Source organism: Larimichthys crocea, chromosome IX (genome assembly GCF_000972845.2).
Source record: "Larimichthys crocea isolate SSNF chromosome IX, L_crocea_2.0, whole genome shotgun sequence".
In the NCBI taxonomy this organism is placed as follows: Eukaryota; Metazoa; Chordata; class Actinopteri; family Sciaenidae; genus Larimichthys; species Larimichthys crocea.
In genome coordinates, this window is record NC_040019.1 from 12,132,353 (window position 1) to 12,147,410 (window position 15,058).

Below are 15,058 nucleotides of genomic sequence, written 5' to 3' on the forward strand. Positions count from 1 at the left end.
GTTTCCACACAGTAGCTGTTCATACAGTCTGTTGAAGGACCCTTCTGTTTATTGACCATCATTCCTATCCGTTATAACAATATACTCACTAAAGTAACTGCTTATATGTGGGAACAGGCAGTGACAGAAGTACTTTAAGGTTAGACAAGATGATAAACTCTTAAACCAGATCTGAACCTTTGTATTTGGAGGTTAAAATGTTGTAATAATCTGTCATTGCACAACTGTGTGCATGATCAGTAATAGCAAGTTGTTATAAATAGAATTATGCTTTAAATTGGTGATTTCGAAATAAAGGTCTGACGGGGAGTGCCCAGTCCTCGTGGTAAGACAGACACGTGTCAGATGTCAGACCTTTGACAAGCCGTTACTACCAGAAAAGGGCAACGCGTAATCAGTCAGCTCTGTACGAGTTTGATTTGTGTGTGTGTGAGTGTGTATGAGGGAGGGAGAGAGCTTGCCTCAGACAGGGGAGCTTAATGCTCTGCAGTGATATCAGTTCTGAACCGTGCACTCCATCAGACACTCTCACACTCTCTTTGTACCGCTGGTAGCTTGGCTAACCCCACACAGACACATGCATATGATTATTTCTGTGTGTGTGTGTGTGTGTGTGTGTGTGTGTGGTTTCTGGCTTTCAGGATAGCCCTCCATAGACCGGGAGGTGGTGGTCATAGGGGAGAGCAGCAGCTGTTGTTGTGGCTGTCCATTTTGCATTTCGCCTGTCCTCATGCACACATCAAAGAGCTCAGAGCAGGACCCCTGAAGCTGGCGCAGGTGCAGAATACACAACACAGACCTCCAAACACCTGACAAGTAACAGCGTTTGAGCCATGGAAGCTGCTGCAAGGGATGCCAGAGTCATTTCAGCAGCTTGGTCGTGGGAAATACAGTAGAAGGTAAAACCTTGTATACAGTGCATAAAATCCACATCTAAATGCACATGGAACATCCCACTATTTAACTCGCTTACACCCTCTGCAAGCATGACTAACCCCAGTCAGATAAGAGTAGGTTCAGCCTGCATGTCCTTTACAAATATGTACATTCATTTAAATATGTAAAATACTGCAGGCCAGCCAAGGATCCTTTTTCTTTAACTAAAAATGACACCTGAAGGCCTTTGCACCTATTATCAGTGGCAGTGCTTGTGTAGGCCAGGCAGAGCTAATCAATCAGGTAGAGGTGAACCACATCGAAGCTGAAGTATTTCCTGCAAAACATAAGAAGGAGTCATTCAACGGGTTTGAGAGGATGCGGTAGGATGTTAACTGTAAGAAGCACCATCTGTTGTGCTGGCAAACAGTTTAGCACTGTTGTATAAACATGTATCCAATGAACAATGTGAATATTGAGCAGCTGGATTCTTCATGACTTATTCAGGTAATGTAAGATTTGGAAAGGTAGGGTCCTGGGTCTGGTAAGGAAGGTCCTGGGTCTATTCAGGTTATTTTTGTGTGAGTTTGCTTCAGGTGCTGTACTTACCTCCCTCAGTGCAAACCCAGGCAGTAAGCAGCCATCGTGGTGAGTAAATGCGGTATGGCTTAGCTTTTACTATAGTTATTAACTCTGAAACACTGAACGCTGGAAAGAAATGTGTGAGTTTGCTCTTGAAATTGTTTTTAAAAGTTGCACAGAGAAGTCCAACCTACTCTGATAAATGCAACTTTGGACCTACTGTTTGTTAGTGCTGTGCTTCCCTCTGCTGGTGAAACAAATATTACATTTTTGACAATAAGAGTCAAATTAGCAGGATGATGATCTTCTTAATAGTGGAAACTGTGAGGTCCAATCAAACATGCTCCTACTAATCTAATTCACTAAAAGGAGGAAATACAGTGGAATCAGCCTAAACTAATGACATGCATGAGATTTGCCTCAGTGTAGTCCTCTCCTGTGATTGATTAGTGACTTTTCTGCTTAGAGCAGTAGAAAACCAAGACACAATAATGGGTTCACGCAGCTCAGCGTTTCTCTTATTCATACCTTCAGATTTCACCTGAGCCAACTGAAGCAGGTTTGGTAGCAGAGGTCTCCGCTCTGATCTCCTCAGGCGTCTCGTTAAATATTTCTTCTGTTCAGAGGCTTTGACTAAAGGTCTGCCTCTATCCTCCTTAGACGCTGTCAGTTTTTATTAAATCTACAGCCACTTGAGTTTCTGACGAGTGAAGAAGTTGTCTTATCGATAAATATATATTGCTTCACAAAGCTCCAAACCCTGTATCCTCACTTTGAGGACTTACTCCCTTTATTATTGTCCTTTTCCCAGATGATGAAATGTTCTTTCAATTTTCTTCTACCTTTTTATCTTTAGCTTCCCCTTCCTGTCTCAAAAGGTTTTATTTCTTCTCTGGTGCCCTCTCTCAAGGGCTTCTTCCTCATCTTTCATCACTTTCTCTTCTGCCTTCACTTTCTCCTTGTCTTGCCTATTCTATGTTATGCTCCTTTAATTTTTCAGTTCAATCGTTTCATTAATTTCTCTCTTTCCATCAATTCCTTTTCAATTTCCCTTCATTTGTCACGCTTTTCACCCTAAAAGTTGAAGAATCGTTATTCCCTTTGCATGAAACTCTTTCCCTCCATTTGACTTTCAGTATGTCCTTTATTGGACCTTTCCAGGACTCATATTATATTTACTTTCTTTGCTCTTTGTATTTCTATTTTGAAATATATAATAATATATACTTTGTTTATCCTCTGAATCTTGTATCTGCATACACACTGGGTCCTACCCTTTAACTCCACTATAGTTTATCTAAAAAGTGAGAATTAATAATGTGATTTGCAACCTCCATGCTTCTGTGTGTCATTATTATTTGTTTGTAAATGATCAGTGCTGGAATAAATTCAATTTATCACACCCATAAAAACACCTTTTTATGCTAAAATAATGAGTGCAATGAGTAGAAACTGAATAACTGTAAATATGTGATTTACAATAATTGAGTACTCCTTTTGACAATGGGATTTCTTTTTGTTCTGGTAAAATAGCATTATGTGTTGTAAAAACGCCTTCAGACAGAATATTATATGAGGTTCATAAAAGCTCAATTTCCCCAAAAGCATGTGTCAGCGTGCTCAGCAGACCGGGGAATTATGCTCTGTAGAACATGCTGCTGTATTCCACTGTATACTGTTACATCGTATTTATTACTTATATTAAATATGTTACATATATTTATGTTTTGATATAAACATAATGTGTTTATACATATTGTACATTTTGTAAATGTCTTTTTCACATAATGCTTGATTGTATTTATTGCTCATACCACTCTATATACTGTATTAATACCAGACTATAGGTACATCTGATGAGTCTTAGTGTTAAATATAAACTTAACTTTTACTGAATTAAATAACTTTTGAGCTGTGGCTAAAGCAAAAGCACAGAGACAGCTTCCTCAGTGTGACTTGGTCACTTTAATGTCCACTTCAAGAGTAGGACAACTGAACACTGACAACAAACATGCTGTTTTCCCTTATATCACTCCAACCATAATATTACCATGATTTACATTACAGACAAAGTGTAAAATAATATACAGTTACTGTTATAAGATAAGACTTTTAGAAATTATTCATAAATATACAGGTATATGGTAATCTTCAAAAACAAAACTCATATTACATTCTTCACCCTCTTCAGATGAAATGTCTTCATTTCAAAGGGTATGAAAAAACACTGCATTCTCTAGTACTGAGTACTTTACATACTGTACTTAGCTGTACTTAGCTGTCTATCACACAAAGACAACAACACAAGGCAGACACATCTGAACTTAAAATAATGTAAGGGTGAATCAGACCATTAGTTTGCAGCAATTTAATTTTTTTATGGAATACTCCACTAGGTGGCAGTGTTAGCAAATAAAAGCTGTAGACAAACTTTATTGTTTGCAACATTTCTTCTGATCGCAGTTGTGGTATAATAGTGAACAGTAATAGTACCACAGATGTGTTCATTTATTGTAAAGCTGCAATAAAAGGTACTATATCTTCCTACTACTTACGCCTACTTTCTATATCTATTTTATTGTTTTTGAAGGAATGACAATCTTGTGAATTCCCCCTGCCCACACAAACACACTTCTCTTTCCCTAGAAAATAAAAAGCCTTGTCTGGGGAGTACCTTAGAATTCAGTTCGTGAAGAAAGAGATTATTCATCCCACCCACTCAGTCACCCACTGTATCCAAACGGTGGTGAACAGATCACAGAGCCACATCTCCGCACTACCACCACTAGGGTCATGCACTGCATGTCCCAGCTGCAGCTTAGGCTTACTTGTCGAAACTGTTGAAACCACAACGTTTCCTGTGCAATGAGATATTTTTACTGCAGCAGAACTGATGCATTACAGAAAACAAGACATTAAGTTGCACTTCTCTCTACTGCAGTGCATTCACTGCAAACTATTGGACCAAACATTGAAGCAAACCCTAAAATACAGTGTAAAACAGTGACATTTACATTCCCATTACAGCACTGACCGGTCATTAACATTAGCAGAAGCAGATGTTATTGATGCCTTTTTCTACATGGACTTGCATTTGCAGCATAGTTGCAGAGGTGACACATGCCGCAGGCAGGAACAGACTGAATTCCATCTTCGAGTCTGAAGTTGATTTAAGCAGAGGAGAAATGTTTCAACATGCCTACAGTCACAGCGGAAAGGCCTAAAAAAAAGGCAGCGAACTGCTCTTCCTAAGAGTGTTGTAAAATCAGGAGAGGTGGTTCATTCTGTTCAGGTAAATAATATGATATATGATATGATATAGTATGTGCATACTCAGACACAGCTTGTCCACCGAACGCCTGTGGAACTTTTGAAACACAAATGTCACTTTTCAAATTTAAGGCAACAGGCATCGCACCTCTTTTCTGAAACAAACATTTAAAGGAAGCGATATATTTATAGTTTGCAAGTAGAAAGTGAAACTATCTAAAAACAAGTTGCACAATGAGAACAGTATTGCAAGTAATTATTTCCTTTTAGTTTTCTGGTCATCATGGCTGAGGAGGGTTTAAATCACATATACTTTAGCTTCTCCTGACAGAGAGTGCATTACATAGCAGCAAAGGGCAAAAGCAAGTAATAGCTGGTCTGGATCTCTTCCCAAATCTAAGCTCCATGAGTTCCTAAAGAGTGATGAAGCATTAAGGTCAAACAAATACCAATGTCTGACCTCAGATAAGCACATTTTGATGCATGATCCCTGGGAATCTGTGAGCGCTTAGGACAATCCACTGAAAAATTTGGTCCTTTTCTTTCCTTTACGTGACCATATTCATATTTTTTTCCATTATAATTCATGTCAAATTCCACTCTGGTTTTCTCAAATGCCACCTTAGGCCAAAAATGTCACCCCTGAGAGAGCTGCTGCACGACATATAAATAGAATTTGAAAATTTGGTTTGATGTCATGATTAAAACAAAAACACATGATTTAATGTTCAATTCTGTCTTCAAATCATTTTTACTCAATTATTAAAATGTTTTATATAGTACAAGGGTTTCAGTTTAGTTAACCTTATTGAGTTGACCTTATTTATTGAGTTAAATAATCTAAATCATGAACTCTTTCTATGTTTTTGAGATCTCATTTCTAGAATGGAGAATGGGTCCATTTACAACCCTTATGTAGTTTTTGTTCCTTGTTTCCTGAAATAGCTTTAAGGTTAAAAAATTCCACTCTGACAGTGGAAGTATATCCTGTAGCAGCTTGTTCCAACTCTTCATTTAAGCTATATGATATTAACATTGATGGAAATATTCAAACTCCAGAAAGATTTCATGTTTTTTTGTTTTTTTGTTTTTTTATGGCTGCATCATCTCACCAACAGTTTATACACATCTCCCCCAAATTCAGCCTGATATATGGGTATCTTTGGAAACTTCTAGATCGCCACTTGAATTTTAAATTAAGCTCTGTAGTCCTGAATAAAATTGTTCATTCATGGGGGATTAAATTCATTGGGCTGTAAACTTTGAACAAGTCCAAACTACTGCTGTTCCCTTCCTCCCATCAGGCTTTCATGTGAATGGGCTGCTAACTGCTGGCTCCATTAGAAGGCCTATTCTCCTCCCAGGGTACTAGAGGTAGCTAGGTAGATGAAGGGGTGAGGGGGGGCAGGGCCAAATGGGCTCGTAGGATTAAAAGCATTGTCCGCCATTGTCAAGGCTACACCCCAACTCCAATCTCCAACTGTAATCTCCAGACTTACAATACACAACCAAAGCTGCCAGGAAGGGACCTGTTTAGTCTGCCCTTCCACCCCCCCAGGGCACTTTGAAATTCTGCTCACTGTCCTTCAACATGGACTGAAGGAGAGTAAAACTTTATGCATTTTAGGCCTCTTACATACATACTGTATGGCTGACACATAGGGGAGCACAGAAGAGTCATCATAATCAAGTTTAGGGTAGATTATTTTGTCTTTAAGCGGTACCTACAAATACATCGAAGCCATTGTTGTGATCATCCCTTTAGATCTGTTCAGAGGGCACTCATAACAACAACATGGCAAAACTGAATAAGTAGGCAGACTAATGTATTAGATATGATTAAGTTTCATCATCCATATCTCTATATTTTATATATTGTTAAAGATCTAAGAAGAACATCTAAACTTCTCTTTCAATTCTCTCTCTGTGATTAAAAAATACCATTATAGTATAACTTTACACGTCTCTATACTGTATAAAGAGACTTTCACCCCCAACATACCAGGATTGAAAAGGCTTTTGTGCATGTCATTGAAACAAAGGACATCAACATCTACACACAGTCCACCTACACCTCAACATCAGGTAATATTCTCACCTGCCCCCTCACTCTGCTCAGACCACACCCCCATGTGTGTTTAGACCCCACCCTGTCTGTGATGACCAATCAAGTTCAAGTCTGAGACCTTTCAGGGATAGAGACCCCTGATATATTTAAACTTCAGTGTTAGAACACCAGAAAGCAGCACTTTGTCCCAGAACTTCTGCGTTGGTGGTGACGATAGGAGGACACAGTAAAATGGAACACATCTCTGGTAAGTTTGATCTTATTATATGTAACTTTGGTGCCTTAGCATGTATGTGCAATTTGACACATACTGTAGTCATCTGTTCAGTTTGAGGTGTAGGTATGTCATCACAAGATGCATTTGGCCATGAAGTTTAAGTTGTTTTGCTTCATTTTGCTCATTTGGAGAGGACATTGCATTAAAAATCCCTAAGTGGAACTGAACACAGAAATATGTTCTGCATGCTTTGTGAAAATATATTCCCCCACGCTTTTGATCCTCCTGTAACCTCCATACTGCAACAAACTCATTCTTTCTATAAATACCTGTGATTTTGCAAAACTTTTACATGTGTTTTCTCCACAGACCCCAAATCAAATCTGAGCATGCCCCGGCCCACTCCAGTAGCTGACTCATACCAGCAGGGCTGCATCAGGATGACCCTGGAGAATGCTGATCTCTGGAAGTCCTTTCACAGCATTGGAACAGAGATGATTATAACAAAGCATGGAAGGTAAGAATGCAAGCATGGGTATTGAACTAAGCCTCAGTATACAGTCCTGTTCCCAGGGTGTTGCTTGCTTTATGAAAATACTTGTAATGCTTTGTATCATTTATCACATAGACCAACAAATTTGCCCACACCAGTGATGCACAATGCACAGTTTCACTATTACTTATTTACTTACTGACTTTGTGTGTTTTCTTTCAGGAGGATGTTTCCACACTGCAGCATCTCTCTGTCTGGGCTCCAACCTTTTGCCAATTATGTCATAATGGTGGATATGGTCCCTGTAGACAGCTTCAAATACAAGGTATGCAACACACACCCTTTGTATGCACCCTTTTGGGTCCAGACACAGCATGTTCATTTTCTCTTGGATGTCACCGTTTCCCACATTTTATTTTGTTTGTTGTGGAGTAAAAAAAACAACATATTGCAGTATGTAAAATACAGCAGTCTGCAGCCAGACATTGGCCTGCCCACTCTGGGCCATCCACCACTGCATATCAAAGCCTTTCATTGCTTCCTGTTTGTGCACTCCCGGCTGGAGGCCCAATCAATTAGCATCCCACCTTATTCACAATCAGTGAAAGAAGGAACAGACAGCCATCCATACATTAGAACGGCTCTTACATCAACGGCTGTGGCCCATTTGGTCACACATCTTGTTTTTAGCACTCACTTGAAAACAATGAAGTACACAATAAAGGAAGCAGTACTGTAGGAGAGCATGGAGGCTGGATTTGGTGGTGGGGAATTTGTAGAACAGTGATTAAAGACGAGAAAAATAGAAATATGTACATCAGGGGGAAAAAAAATCTCTTGTATCAGTCATTATGTAGCGGAATAAAAAAAATAAAATAAGTAAACACATCTCATGCTCCACAAAGACCTAATCAGACAGTCCCCAGGTATCACACTTGGTAACCATGCATCCTTCCCTCCCCCATTTCTCTGTAGTGGAAAAAGGAGCAGTGGGAGGTCGCGGGGAAGGCAGAGCCCCAGCCCCCATGTCGGACATACATGCACCCGGATTCTCCTGCCCCAGGAAGTCATTGGATGAAGCAGTCGTTGTCTTTTCTCAAGATGAAGCTCACTAACAACACTTTGGACCAGCACGGCCATGTGAGACCCTATTTTACAAACAGAGTTAAAATAATGATATAATGTTGTGTTTATTTTTCACATTGCTCATTGTGTGTATATGTGTGTGCTCACTCCCACTCTTTTTTTTTTAAAACCCATCAGATCATCCTGCACTCTATGCACCGCTACTACCCCAGGTTTCATGTTACCCAGGCAGACAGTCCTTACACTGTCCGTTGGGGCCCATTTCAAACCTTCTCCTTCCCAGAGACGACCTTCACTGCAGTGACTGCTTACCAAAACCCAAAGGTATAAATGTGTACAGCAGTTTATGAACCCAGAAGTGTTATATATATATCCCTGCACTGCACCACCAACAATTTGCTAACATTCATTTCTTCCTTTTCTTAAAGATCACCAAATTGAAGATTGACCACAACCCCTTTGCCAAGGGATTCAGGGAGGGAGGCACCCACTCGCACAGTAAAAGGTAGGAGTTACATTGTTAATATGGAGTGAATTTGTAGCAGCATTTCTGAGCAACCATGTCAGCTACTTTGAATTAATGTTTATTTGTTAAACATTTGTGCATATAAAACGTTATATTTGTTAACATGAAATGACATGGAATTAAATGGTTTTGTTCTATTCTGTATTTAGGCCACAGTTTTGAAATTACTATATATAGTTTAATCATTGTCTGTTATGCTTTTTTACTTGCTGGGGCTGATTGGAGGAAGGGAAGATCAGCAGTTCGTACTTGGTGTTTAAAGCTCACAGCTCAATGAATTTAATATGCACGCATTTCATAAAAACGGAATTAAAATACTAGTGTACATGTGAAAGCCAACATGGGCATAAACAGTGAAAATTAAAAGAAATGCTCCATTGTTTCATAGGTGTCGTCCAAATAGAAGCCCTCCTGCTAAAAGAGTCGCACTGGACAGAAAAGCTCTCTGCAACAGTCCACCAGGTAAGTTTTTACTCATACAGCTTGTGTGCCAATGTCTTTACACTTTTATGAGAGCCTATTAAACATTGTATTTCCTTCTCAGGCCTGCAGAGGATGCCCTCCACCTCTCAGACAGTGGAGACAGAGAAGAATCAGGCCTCCACACAGCAGTCATTGAAGGCGGGTGACCTTTCAGCCTGGGCTCTGGAGCAGGACCCATCTGAGAGTCTACATGCTGAGCCCCTGGAGCGCCACGAGTATGACTACAGCTGTGAGGAGCAGATGGTGCCTGCATCCATGGCATACCAACCCTACAGGTATGATTTAAGATATCCAGGATTAGCTCAAATCCAAGGAGATTTACAGTACAGAAAAAATAAAACATTTATAACGTACAAATAAAAGAAATTAAGCAAGAACGTTGGACATATCTGAATATAACAACAAAAAGGAGATGAGTATAATAATTTAATGTCCTCCACACTTTAAATAAGTATGACTATGCATGAAAAGTAACCACAACATCACTTTGCTTTTCTCCAGATCTGCAGACTACGCCAGATTTCCGATGCATCCCAATGATGCAGATGCAGCGCTCACCACCGTCCATCCTGCACCTCATCCACTCGCCACAGCTGAACACAATGCCCAACAGCACGGCTACTACCACCATCCTCACCACCACAGCCATGCGGCGGATTGGAGCCAGTATCCACTCTTCTCCTACTCCTGCTGGTGAACTTTGACCCCTTTCAATGCTGACATCATTGATGAAGGATAAAACCACTAAAGCCTTGAAGGAATGCTGTTATTATGAGTGGAACAGCAAAAGACTGACAGGCTACTTCAGTAGTTTGTGTTAAAAGTGTATAATTGTGTACAAAGTTTTTGTGAGTTTCACAGAACAGAACATCATATTCATCTGAAGTGCATATTTGTCTTTTTATATTCCTGATCACGTCCGTGCTAGTTCAATATGTGTTTTGAGATGCGATACACATATTGTGCCATAGTCGACTGGGAAATAAACAAAATTTAATCTTAGGAGATGAAAAGATATCCATCTATACTGAAACAGAGCTTCACTAAGACTGTGCCATATTGAGATATCAAGGGTTTTCTCCTTTTTGAAAAGCCTTGAAAGGTTTTCCTCTTATATTGATTTTGTACTCCTTTTGCACTGGAATTACTTAGAACACAATATTGTATAAAACGGCTTTAATACATGACAAGATGTACTTTTATTCAACTCTAAACTGTGTGAAAAATATAGTTTTTAGAGTCATGTCAGATAAGTCAGACTGTGTCAGAATCAATATCTGCATCAAAACAGGACTAAAGTGTATATTGATGTTTAGATGCTAAGGAAAGTTTTATCACAATAAATGGAGTTGAACAATAATGTGCAAACCTGTGTTACATTCAGGATTTTTTTGAAGCTTCTAAAGCCGCTGTTAGCAGCTTTGTACCTCTGAGCAAAATGCTATTTAGTGCAGGTAGGATGTTTGCTATGTGTACCATCTTGAAACCATCTTGTACTGGCATGAATGCATTTGCAAATAAGCAGTAAACACTAAAGGACTGACACTAGATGAAAAGCTAATGGTTGATTTCAGAGGGGAATGTGTACTGTTTGTCTATGCCATGTCCCAAAAATTGCAGTTCCATGAATGGCCTCTTGAGGCTGGCTACAGAATGAGTCAACCTCCATAAGGCACAAGGTTAAAATGTCCAAATTTACAGCAGCATGTTTACAGCCTGGTACAAAAAAACAAAACAGTTTTGGTCCATACAGCTCAGTGAATGTCAACCGACGGCCCGCAGGCCACATCTGGTCTCCAGAATATCACTGGATTCAGGAATAGCCTAGTGAAGAGGACAAAGTATGTTTCTACATTTTTCTTGAAATGAAATGAAATAAACGGCCTCAGAAAAGTAGCTTGTGCTAAAGCCCGTCTCCAATCAAAAATGTCGATAAACGCGTTCCTCTTTTATTGTTTCACGTCTGTCAGATCTGTCCTTTCTTGGGCTTTATTTCCCAACACAGTAGCGCACTATTGCAGTGAGGCTAAAGGCTAAAACATAACATACATTTCAAAGGCAAATTGATATATGAAATAATATTATATATATATCACTTAGGATAGCGTCTGGCCCTGATGGTGTCTGCCGAGAAAAATTCTGGCCCTTGGACAAATGTAATTGATGGCCCCTGGTATAGCTAATTTCCCTGATAACTGTAACTTTGTGGTAATCCATCTTGCAGATGTTCCACTGGATAACTAATAATTACCACCTTCCTTAGGATTCATCCTCTGGGGATCTGGGGAAAATTTCATGGCAATCCATCCAACAGTTGTTGAGATATTTCAGTCTAGACCAAAGTGGTGAACCCTCCAATCCACCAACATTGCCATCCATTAAATGGTGCAGCTAGTGTGACCAAATAAATCTGGATAATCGATTAACATTAACCTGCCAAGTTATGACCACAGCACATGACCATATAGATCTTCATCTTCATCATCACCAGCACAATTTCAAATGAATTCAAACAAGGCTGCAATGTCCTGGAACCTGCACGCTCTGTGGGATCATGACCCTGCTGCTCCAGTAATCCATTGATATACTACATCTAACTGGGAGTACAGCTATTAAATGTCCCGAATGCACCGAGTATGTCCTCATCAACTGTATTTGAATCCTTTTAGCACAAGTGTTACACAACAACATATTTATGAGCGAGAAAGAGCAAGAACGATGGAGTAATGAGAGACTGTCCTAGAGCAGTTAGTCTGACCTGATAAAGTGATGACAGACAGCTAGTGTGGAATTACCATCATAGTCTGGCATAGTTTCCCCAGCAGAAGGCAGGAACGTCTGTCCTGTAAATGTTTTACGAGAGAGAGAGGGAAGCCATATCTGGGACATTTATAAAGCTTCAGAGAGCGCACACTGCAAACGAAATTTCTAGAGCACATCAACTGACATGTTTTTTGTGTAATACACTATTTTAACATCACTGTGAAAAAAATACATACGGAGAGGCCGAACGTAGAGCAGATACGGTTTCTGTCACTGTGTTTCATTAACACCAGACATGGTGGATGTGAGGAAGTTTGAAAGTGTGACATTCTGATTACAGGATGGTTGTTTAAACCTCCGGGTCTTCCTGAGGTAGCCTGGGTCATCTGGGTCACCAACATAGCTCATCCTGGATTCCTCTCAGCTCGCTATAAAATGAATTATAGACCACAGATGGGGTCAATTAGTGTGCTTGAGTTACAATTCCTGCACTGAGTGACATGTGAGCACTGTGTCAAGGCTTTTACCAGAGCCGACTAATGGTCCTGAGTTATGCTCTGGATATCAAAGCAAGGGCAATTATAAAATTCTTAAAGTTAAATTGAAGCAAAATATGTCCTTGAGAGATAATTTACACTTTTAAATGATTAATAATTAAAAATGCACTACTTGTTTTGATACTCTAATAGTCAGCTAATATCTATAAAAGAAAAAAAAATACATGAGACCTACTGAGATGTTGTTGATGATGTTATTGTTACTGATGCTATTCTAAGCCTGGCTGTGTCTGTTACAATGCTTATTAATTCATGGCCTTACATCTTGTCCATCATGACTACTTACTAGCAGCTCATGGAGAAATTGCTGGGGGGCTCTGAAACTCACTTGCAAATCGATTCAATGACAAAATCGACGTAAGGCTAAAAAAAAAAAAAAAAAAAAAAAGACAGCCATGTAGACTGATAATGTTAGATTATGATCAACTTGATGGTGTCAACTCTGTGTGTGAGAGCTGCTGTAGATCTAAAGTCGCTGATAGCTGGACAAGTTTAGAAAAAGGAAAGAACAGAGAGAGGCTCAAACAGAGATGGTGTGTTCACATTCAACCAAAAAACAGGAAACTTGCATGTCCAAAGGCAGTGTTTTTTTTTACCATTAGACGGCGGGTCTTTAACAGAGGGGCCGTGACTCCTATGGCATACTCAAAGTTACCGTAAAGAAGTCACCAAATTATTGTCATATCAATATGTTATTGTCATTGATGACTACTGATGAATCCCCATGCAATCATGGGAGCTAGCACTATACATTATTGCAGAGACTATATGTAGTGGGATGTCTCTGCTCCATCTCTCTATCAGCTACAGGGCTTATTATATATTTTTATGTAAATCATTTATTTTCATATTTTAGACAGCAAACAATCACCCTCTCTGAGCCAAATACTGTACAGTATGGCAGCTGCCTTCACAGCTAGTTCGAGGGCGGCGGTGGTAATGGACTGTAGGAAGGCCTTCATCGACCGTGCCACACATCCATTAACACACCCACACACGCACAAACACACACACGCACTCACATACATTGTGCCCTGAGGAGAGGTCAGACTCAGCTAAGTTTGATTCATAATGGTCATTCTCGCTGCAGACACCGCCAGAGTCCAGAGGAATACATTGATTGGCTTTAATGGCATTTTAACATACCATGCACACACATGAAGCAGAGGTAAGAGCTGGTGATTAATCTAAATACAGTTTTCATGAAATCATGGAATAGTTTAAAAAGGTACAATTTGAAAAGCCCTGGACTTAAACATTGAGACATAAGTCCACTTACTTTGTGTTTATGTTATCTGCATCTTTTCATAGACCTTCTGTGAATGAGGTGTCGTAAGAGAAGTTCATGAAGATGATTAAAGAAGTTACTTAAATCCTGTGTGTCTTCATGTATGCATGTAATTAATCAAAATCTGCATTGTATGAGCTGTCCTTGAACACTCATAAAATCGGTTCCTGTGACGCAACAGTAATTCCCTCCCAGGCTTCCAAAAGCTTCTATTATGATGATATGGTGGTGAGGGTTAAAGCAAGTATGTCTAGGCTGCTACACCATCAGTGAGTGAGCAGTCTCAGACACGTTATGGACGAGGACTATTTCTATCGGTGTGGAACGGTAGCTTTATACATTTACTATAGAAGTATGTATGCCCATGGCTCCTACACATGGGAACAGTTGTGTAACATACCATATTTCTATATATCCCAGTGGACGGTCACTGTGAATGGTTGAATCCTGTTACCTTTAGCTAAATCTGTTTCCCATAAGTGCCTATTCATACATCAAGTCACCTTTCCACCAAAATAAGCATCTGATTTGGTCAGATTTATTCCTTGCAGTATGGTAAGAATAATTTCATTTTTAATAAGACTTCTAAAGGTGTGACTGTATGGCAACAAGGCCATGCTTTGCTGATCTTTAATTGGTAAAAGTAAAAGCAAAAGCAGGACTTTAGATATTCTTCAGCACGGTCAACAGATACCAAGGCGTTGCACGACTTATCTGTTTATGCGATCATTCGCCACATGCATATGTATTTACATTTTTTAGGACCTATTACACTTTTATTTGTACCATGCCCATCTGAAGCATTGCCCTTGAAAAGTTTTCCACTCCCCTAACTCTAGGTCAGCTGGC

At 39.6% G+C, this 15,058-nt stretch overlaps 1 protein-coding gene across 1 annotated transcript; it reads left to right on the top strand.

The window, feature by feature from the left end:
* Nucleotides 1–6,944: 6,944 nt before the first annotated feature.
* On the top strand, nt 6,945–10,969 carry LOC104920094 (T-box-containing protein TBX6L). The gene is made up of 9 exons (XM_010732248.3): nt 6,945–7,043; nt 7,383–7,530; nt 7,729–7,831; nt 8,482–8,646; nt 8,770–8,916; nt 9,021–9,097; nt 9,507–9,580; nt 9,663–9,876; nt 10,103–10,969. Exons 1-9 carry the CDS (start codon nt 7,028–7,030, stop codon nt 10,296–10,298), a joined length of 1,140 nt encoding a protein of 379 aa, XP_010730550.3. The 5' UTR covers nt 6,945–7,027; the 3' UTR covers nt 10,299–10,969.
* Nucleotides 10,970–15,058: the final 4,089 nt, after the last annotated feature.

Bases quoted from the DNA above. Each gene is read 5' to 3' on its own strand.
- LOC104920094 (XM_010732248.3), top strand. The intron at 8,647-8,769 runs GTGAGACCCTAT...AAAACCCATCAG, and splicing joins CTTTGGACCAGCACGGCCAT to ATCATCCTGCACTCTATGCA. The intron at 8,917-9,020 runs GTATAAATGTGT...CTTTTCTTAAAG, and splicing joins CTGCTTACCAAAACCCAAAG to ATCACCAAATTGAAGATTGA.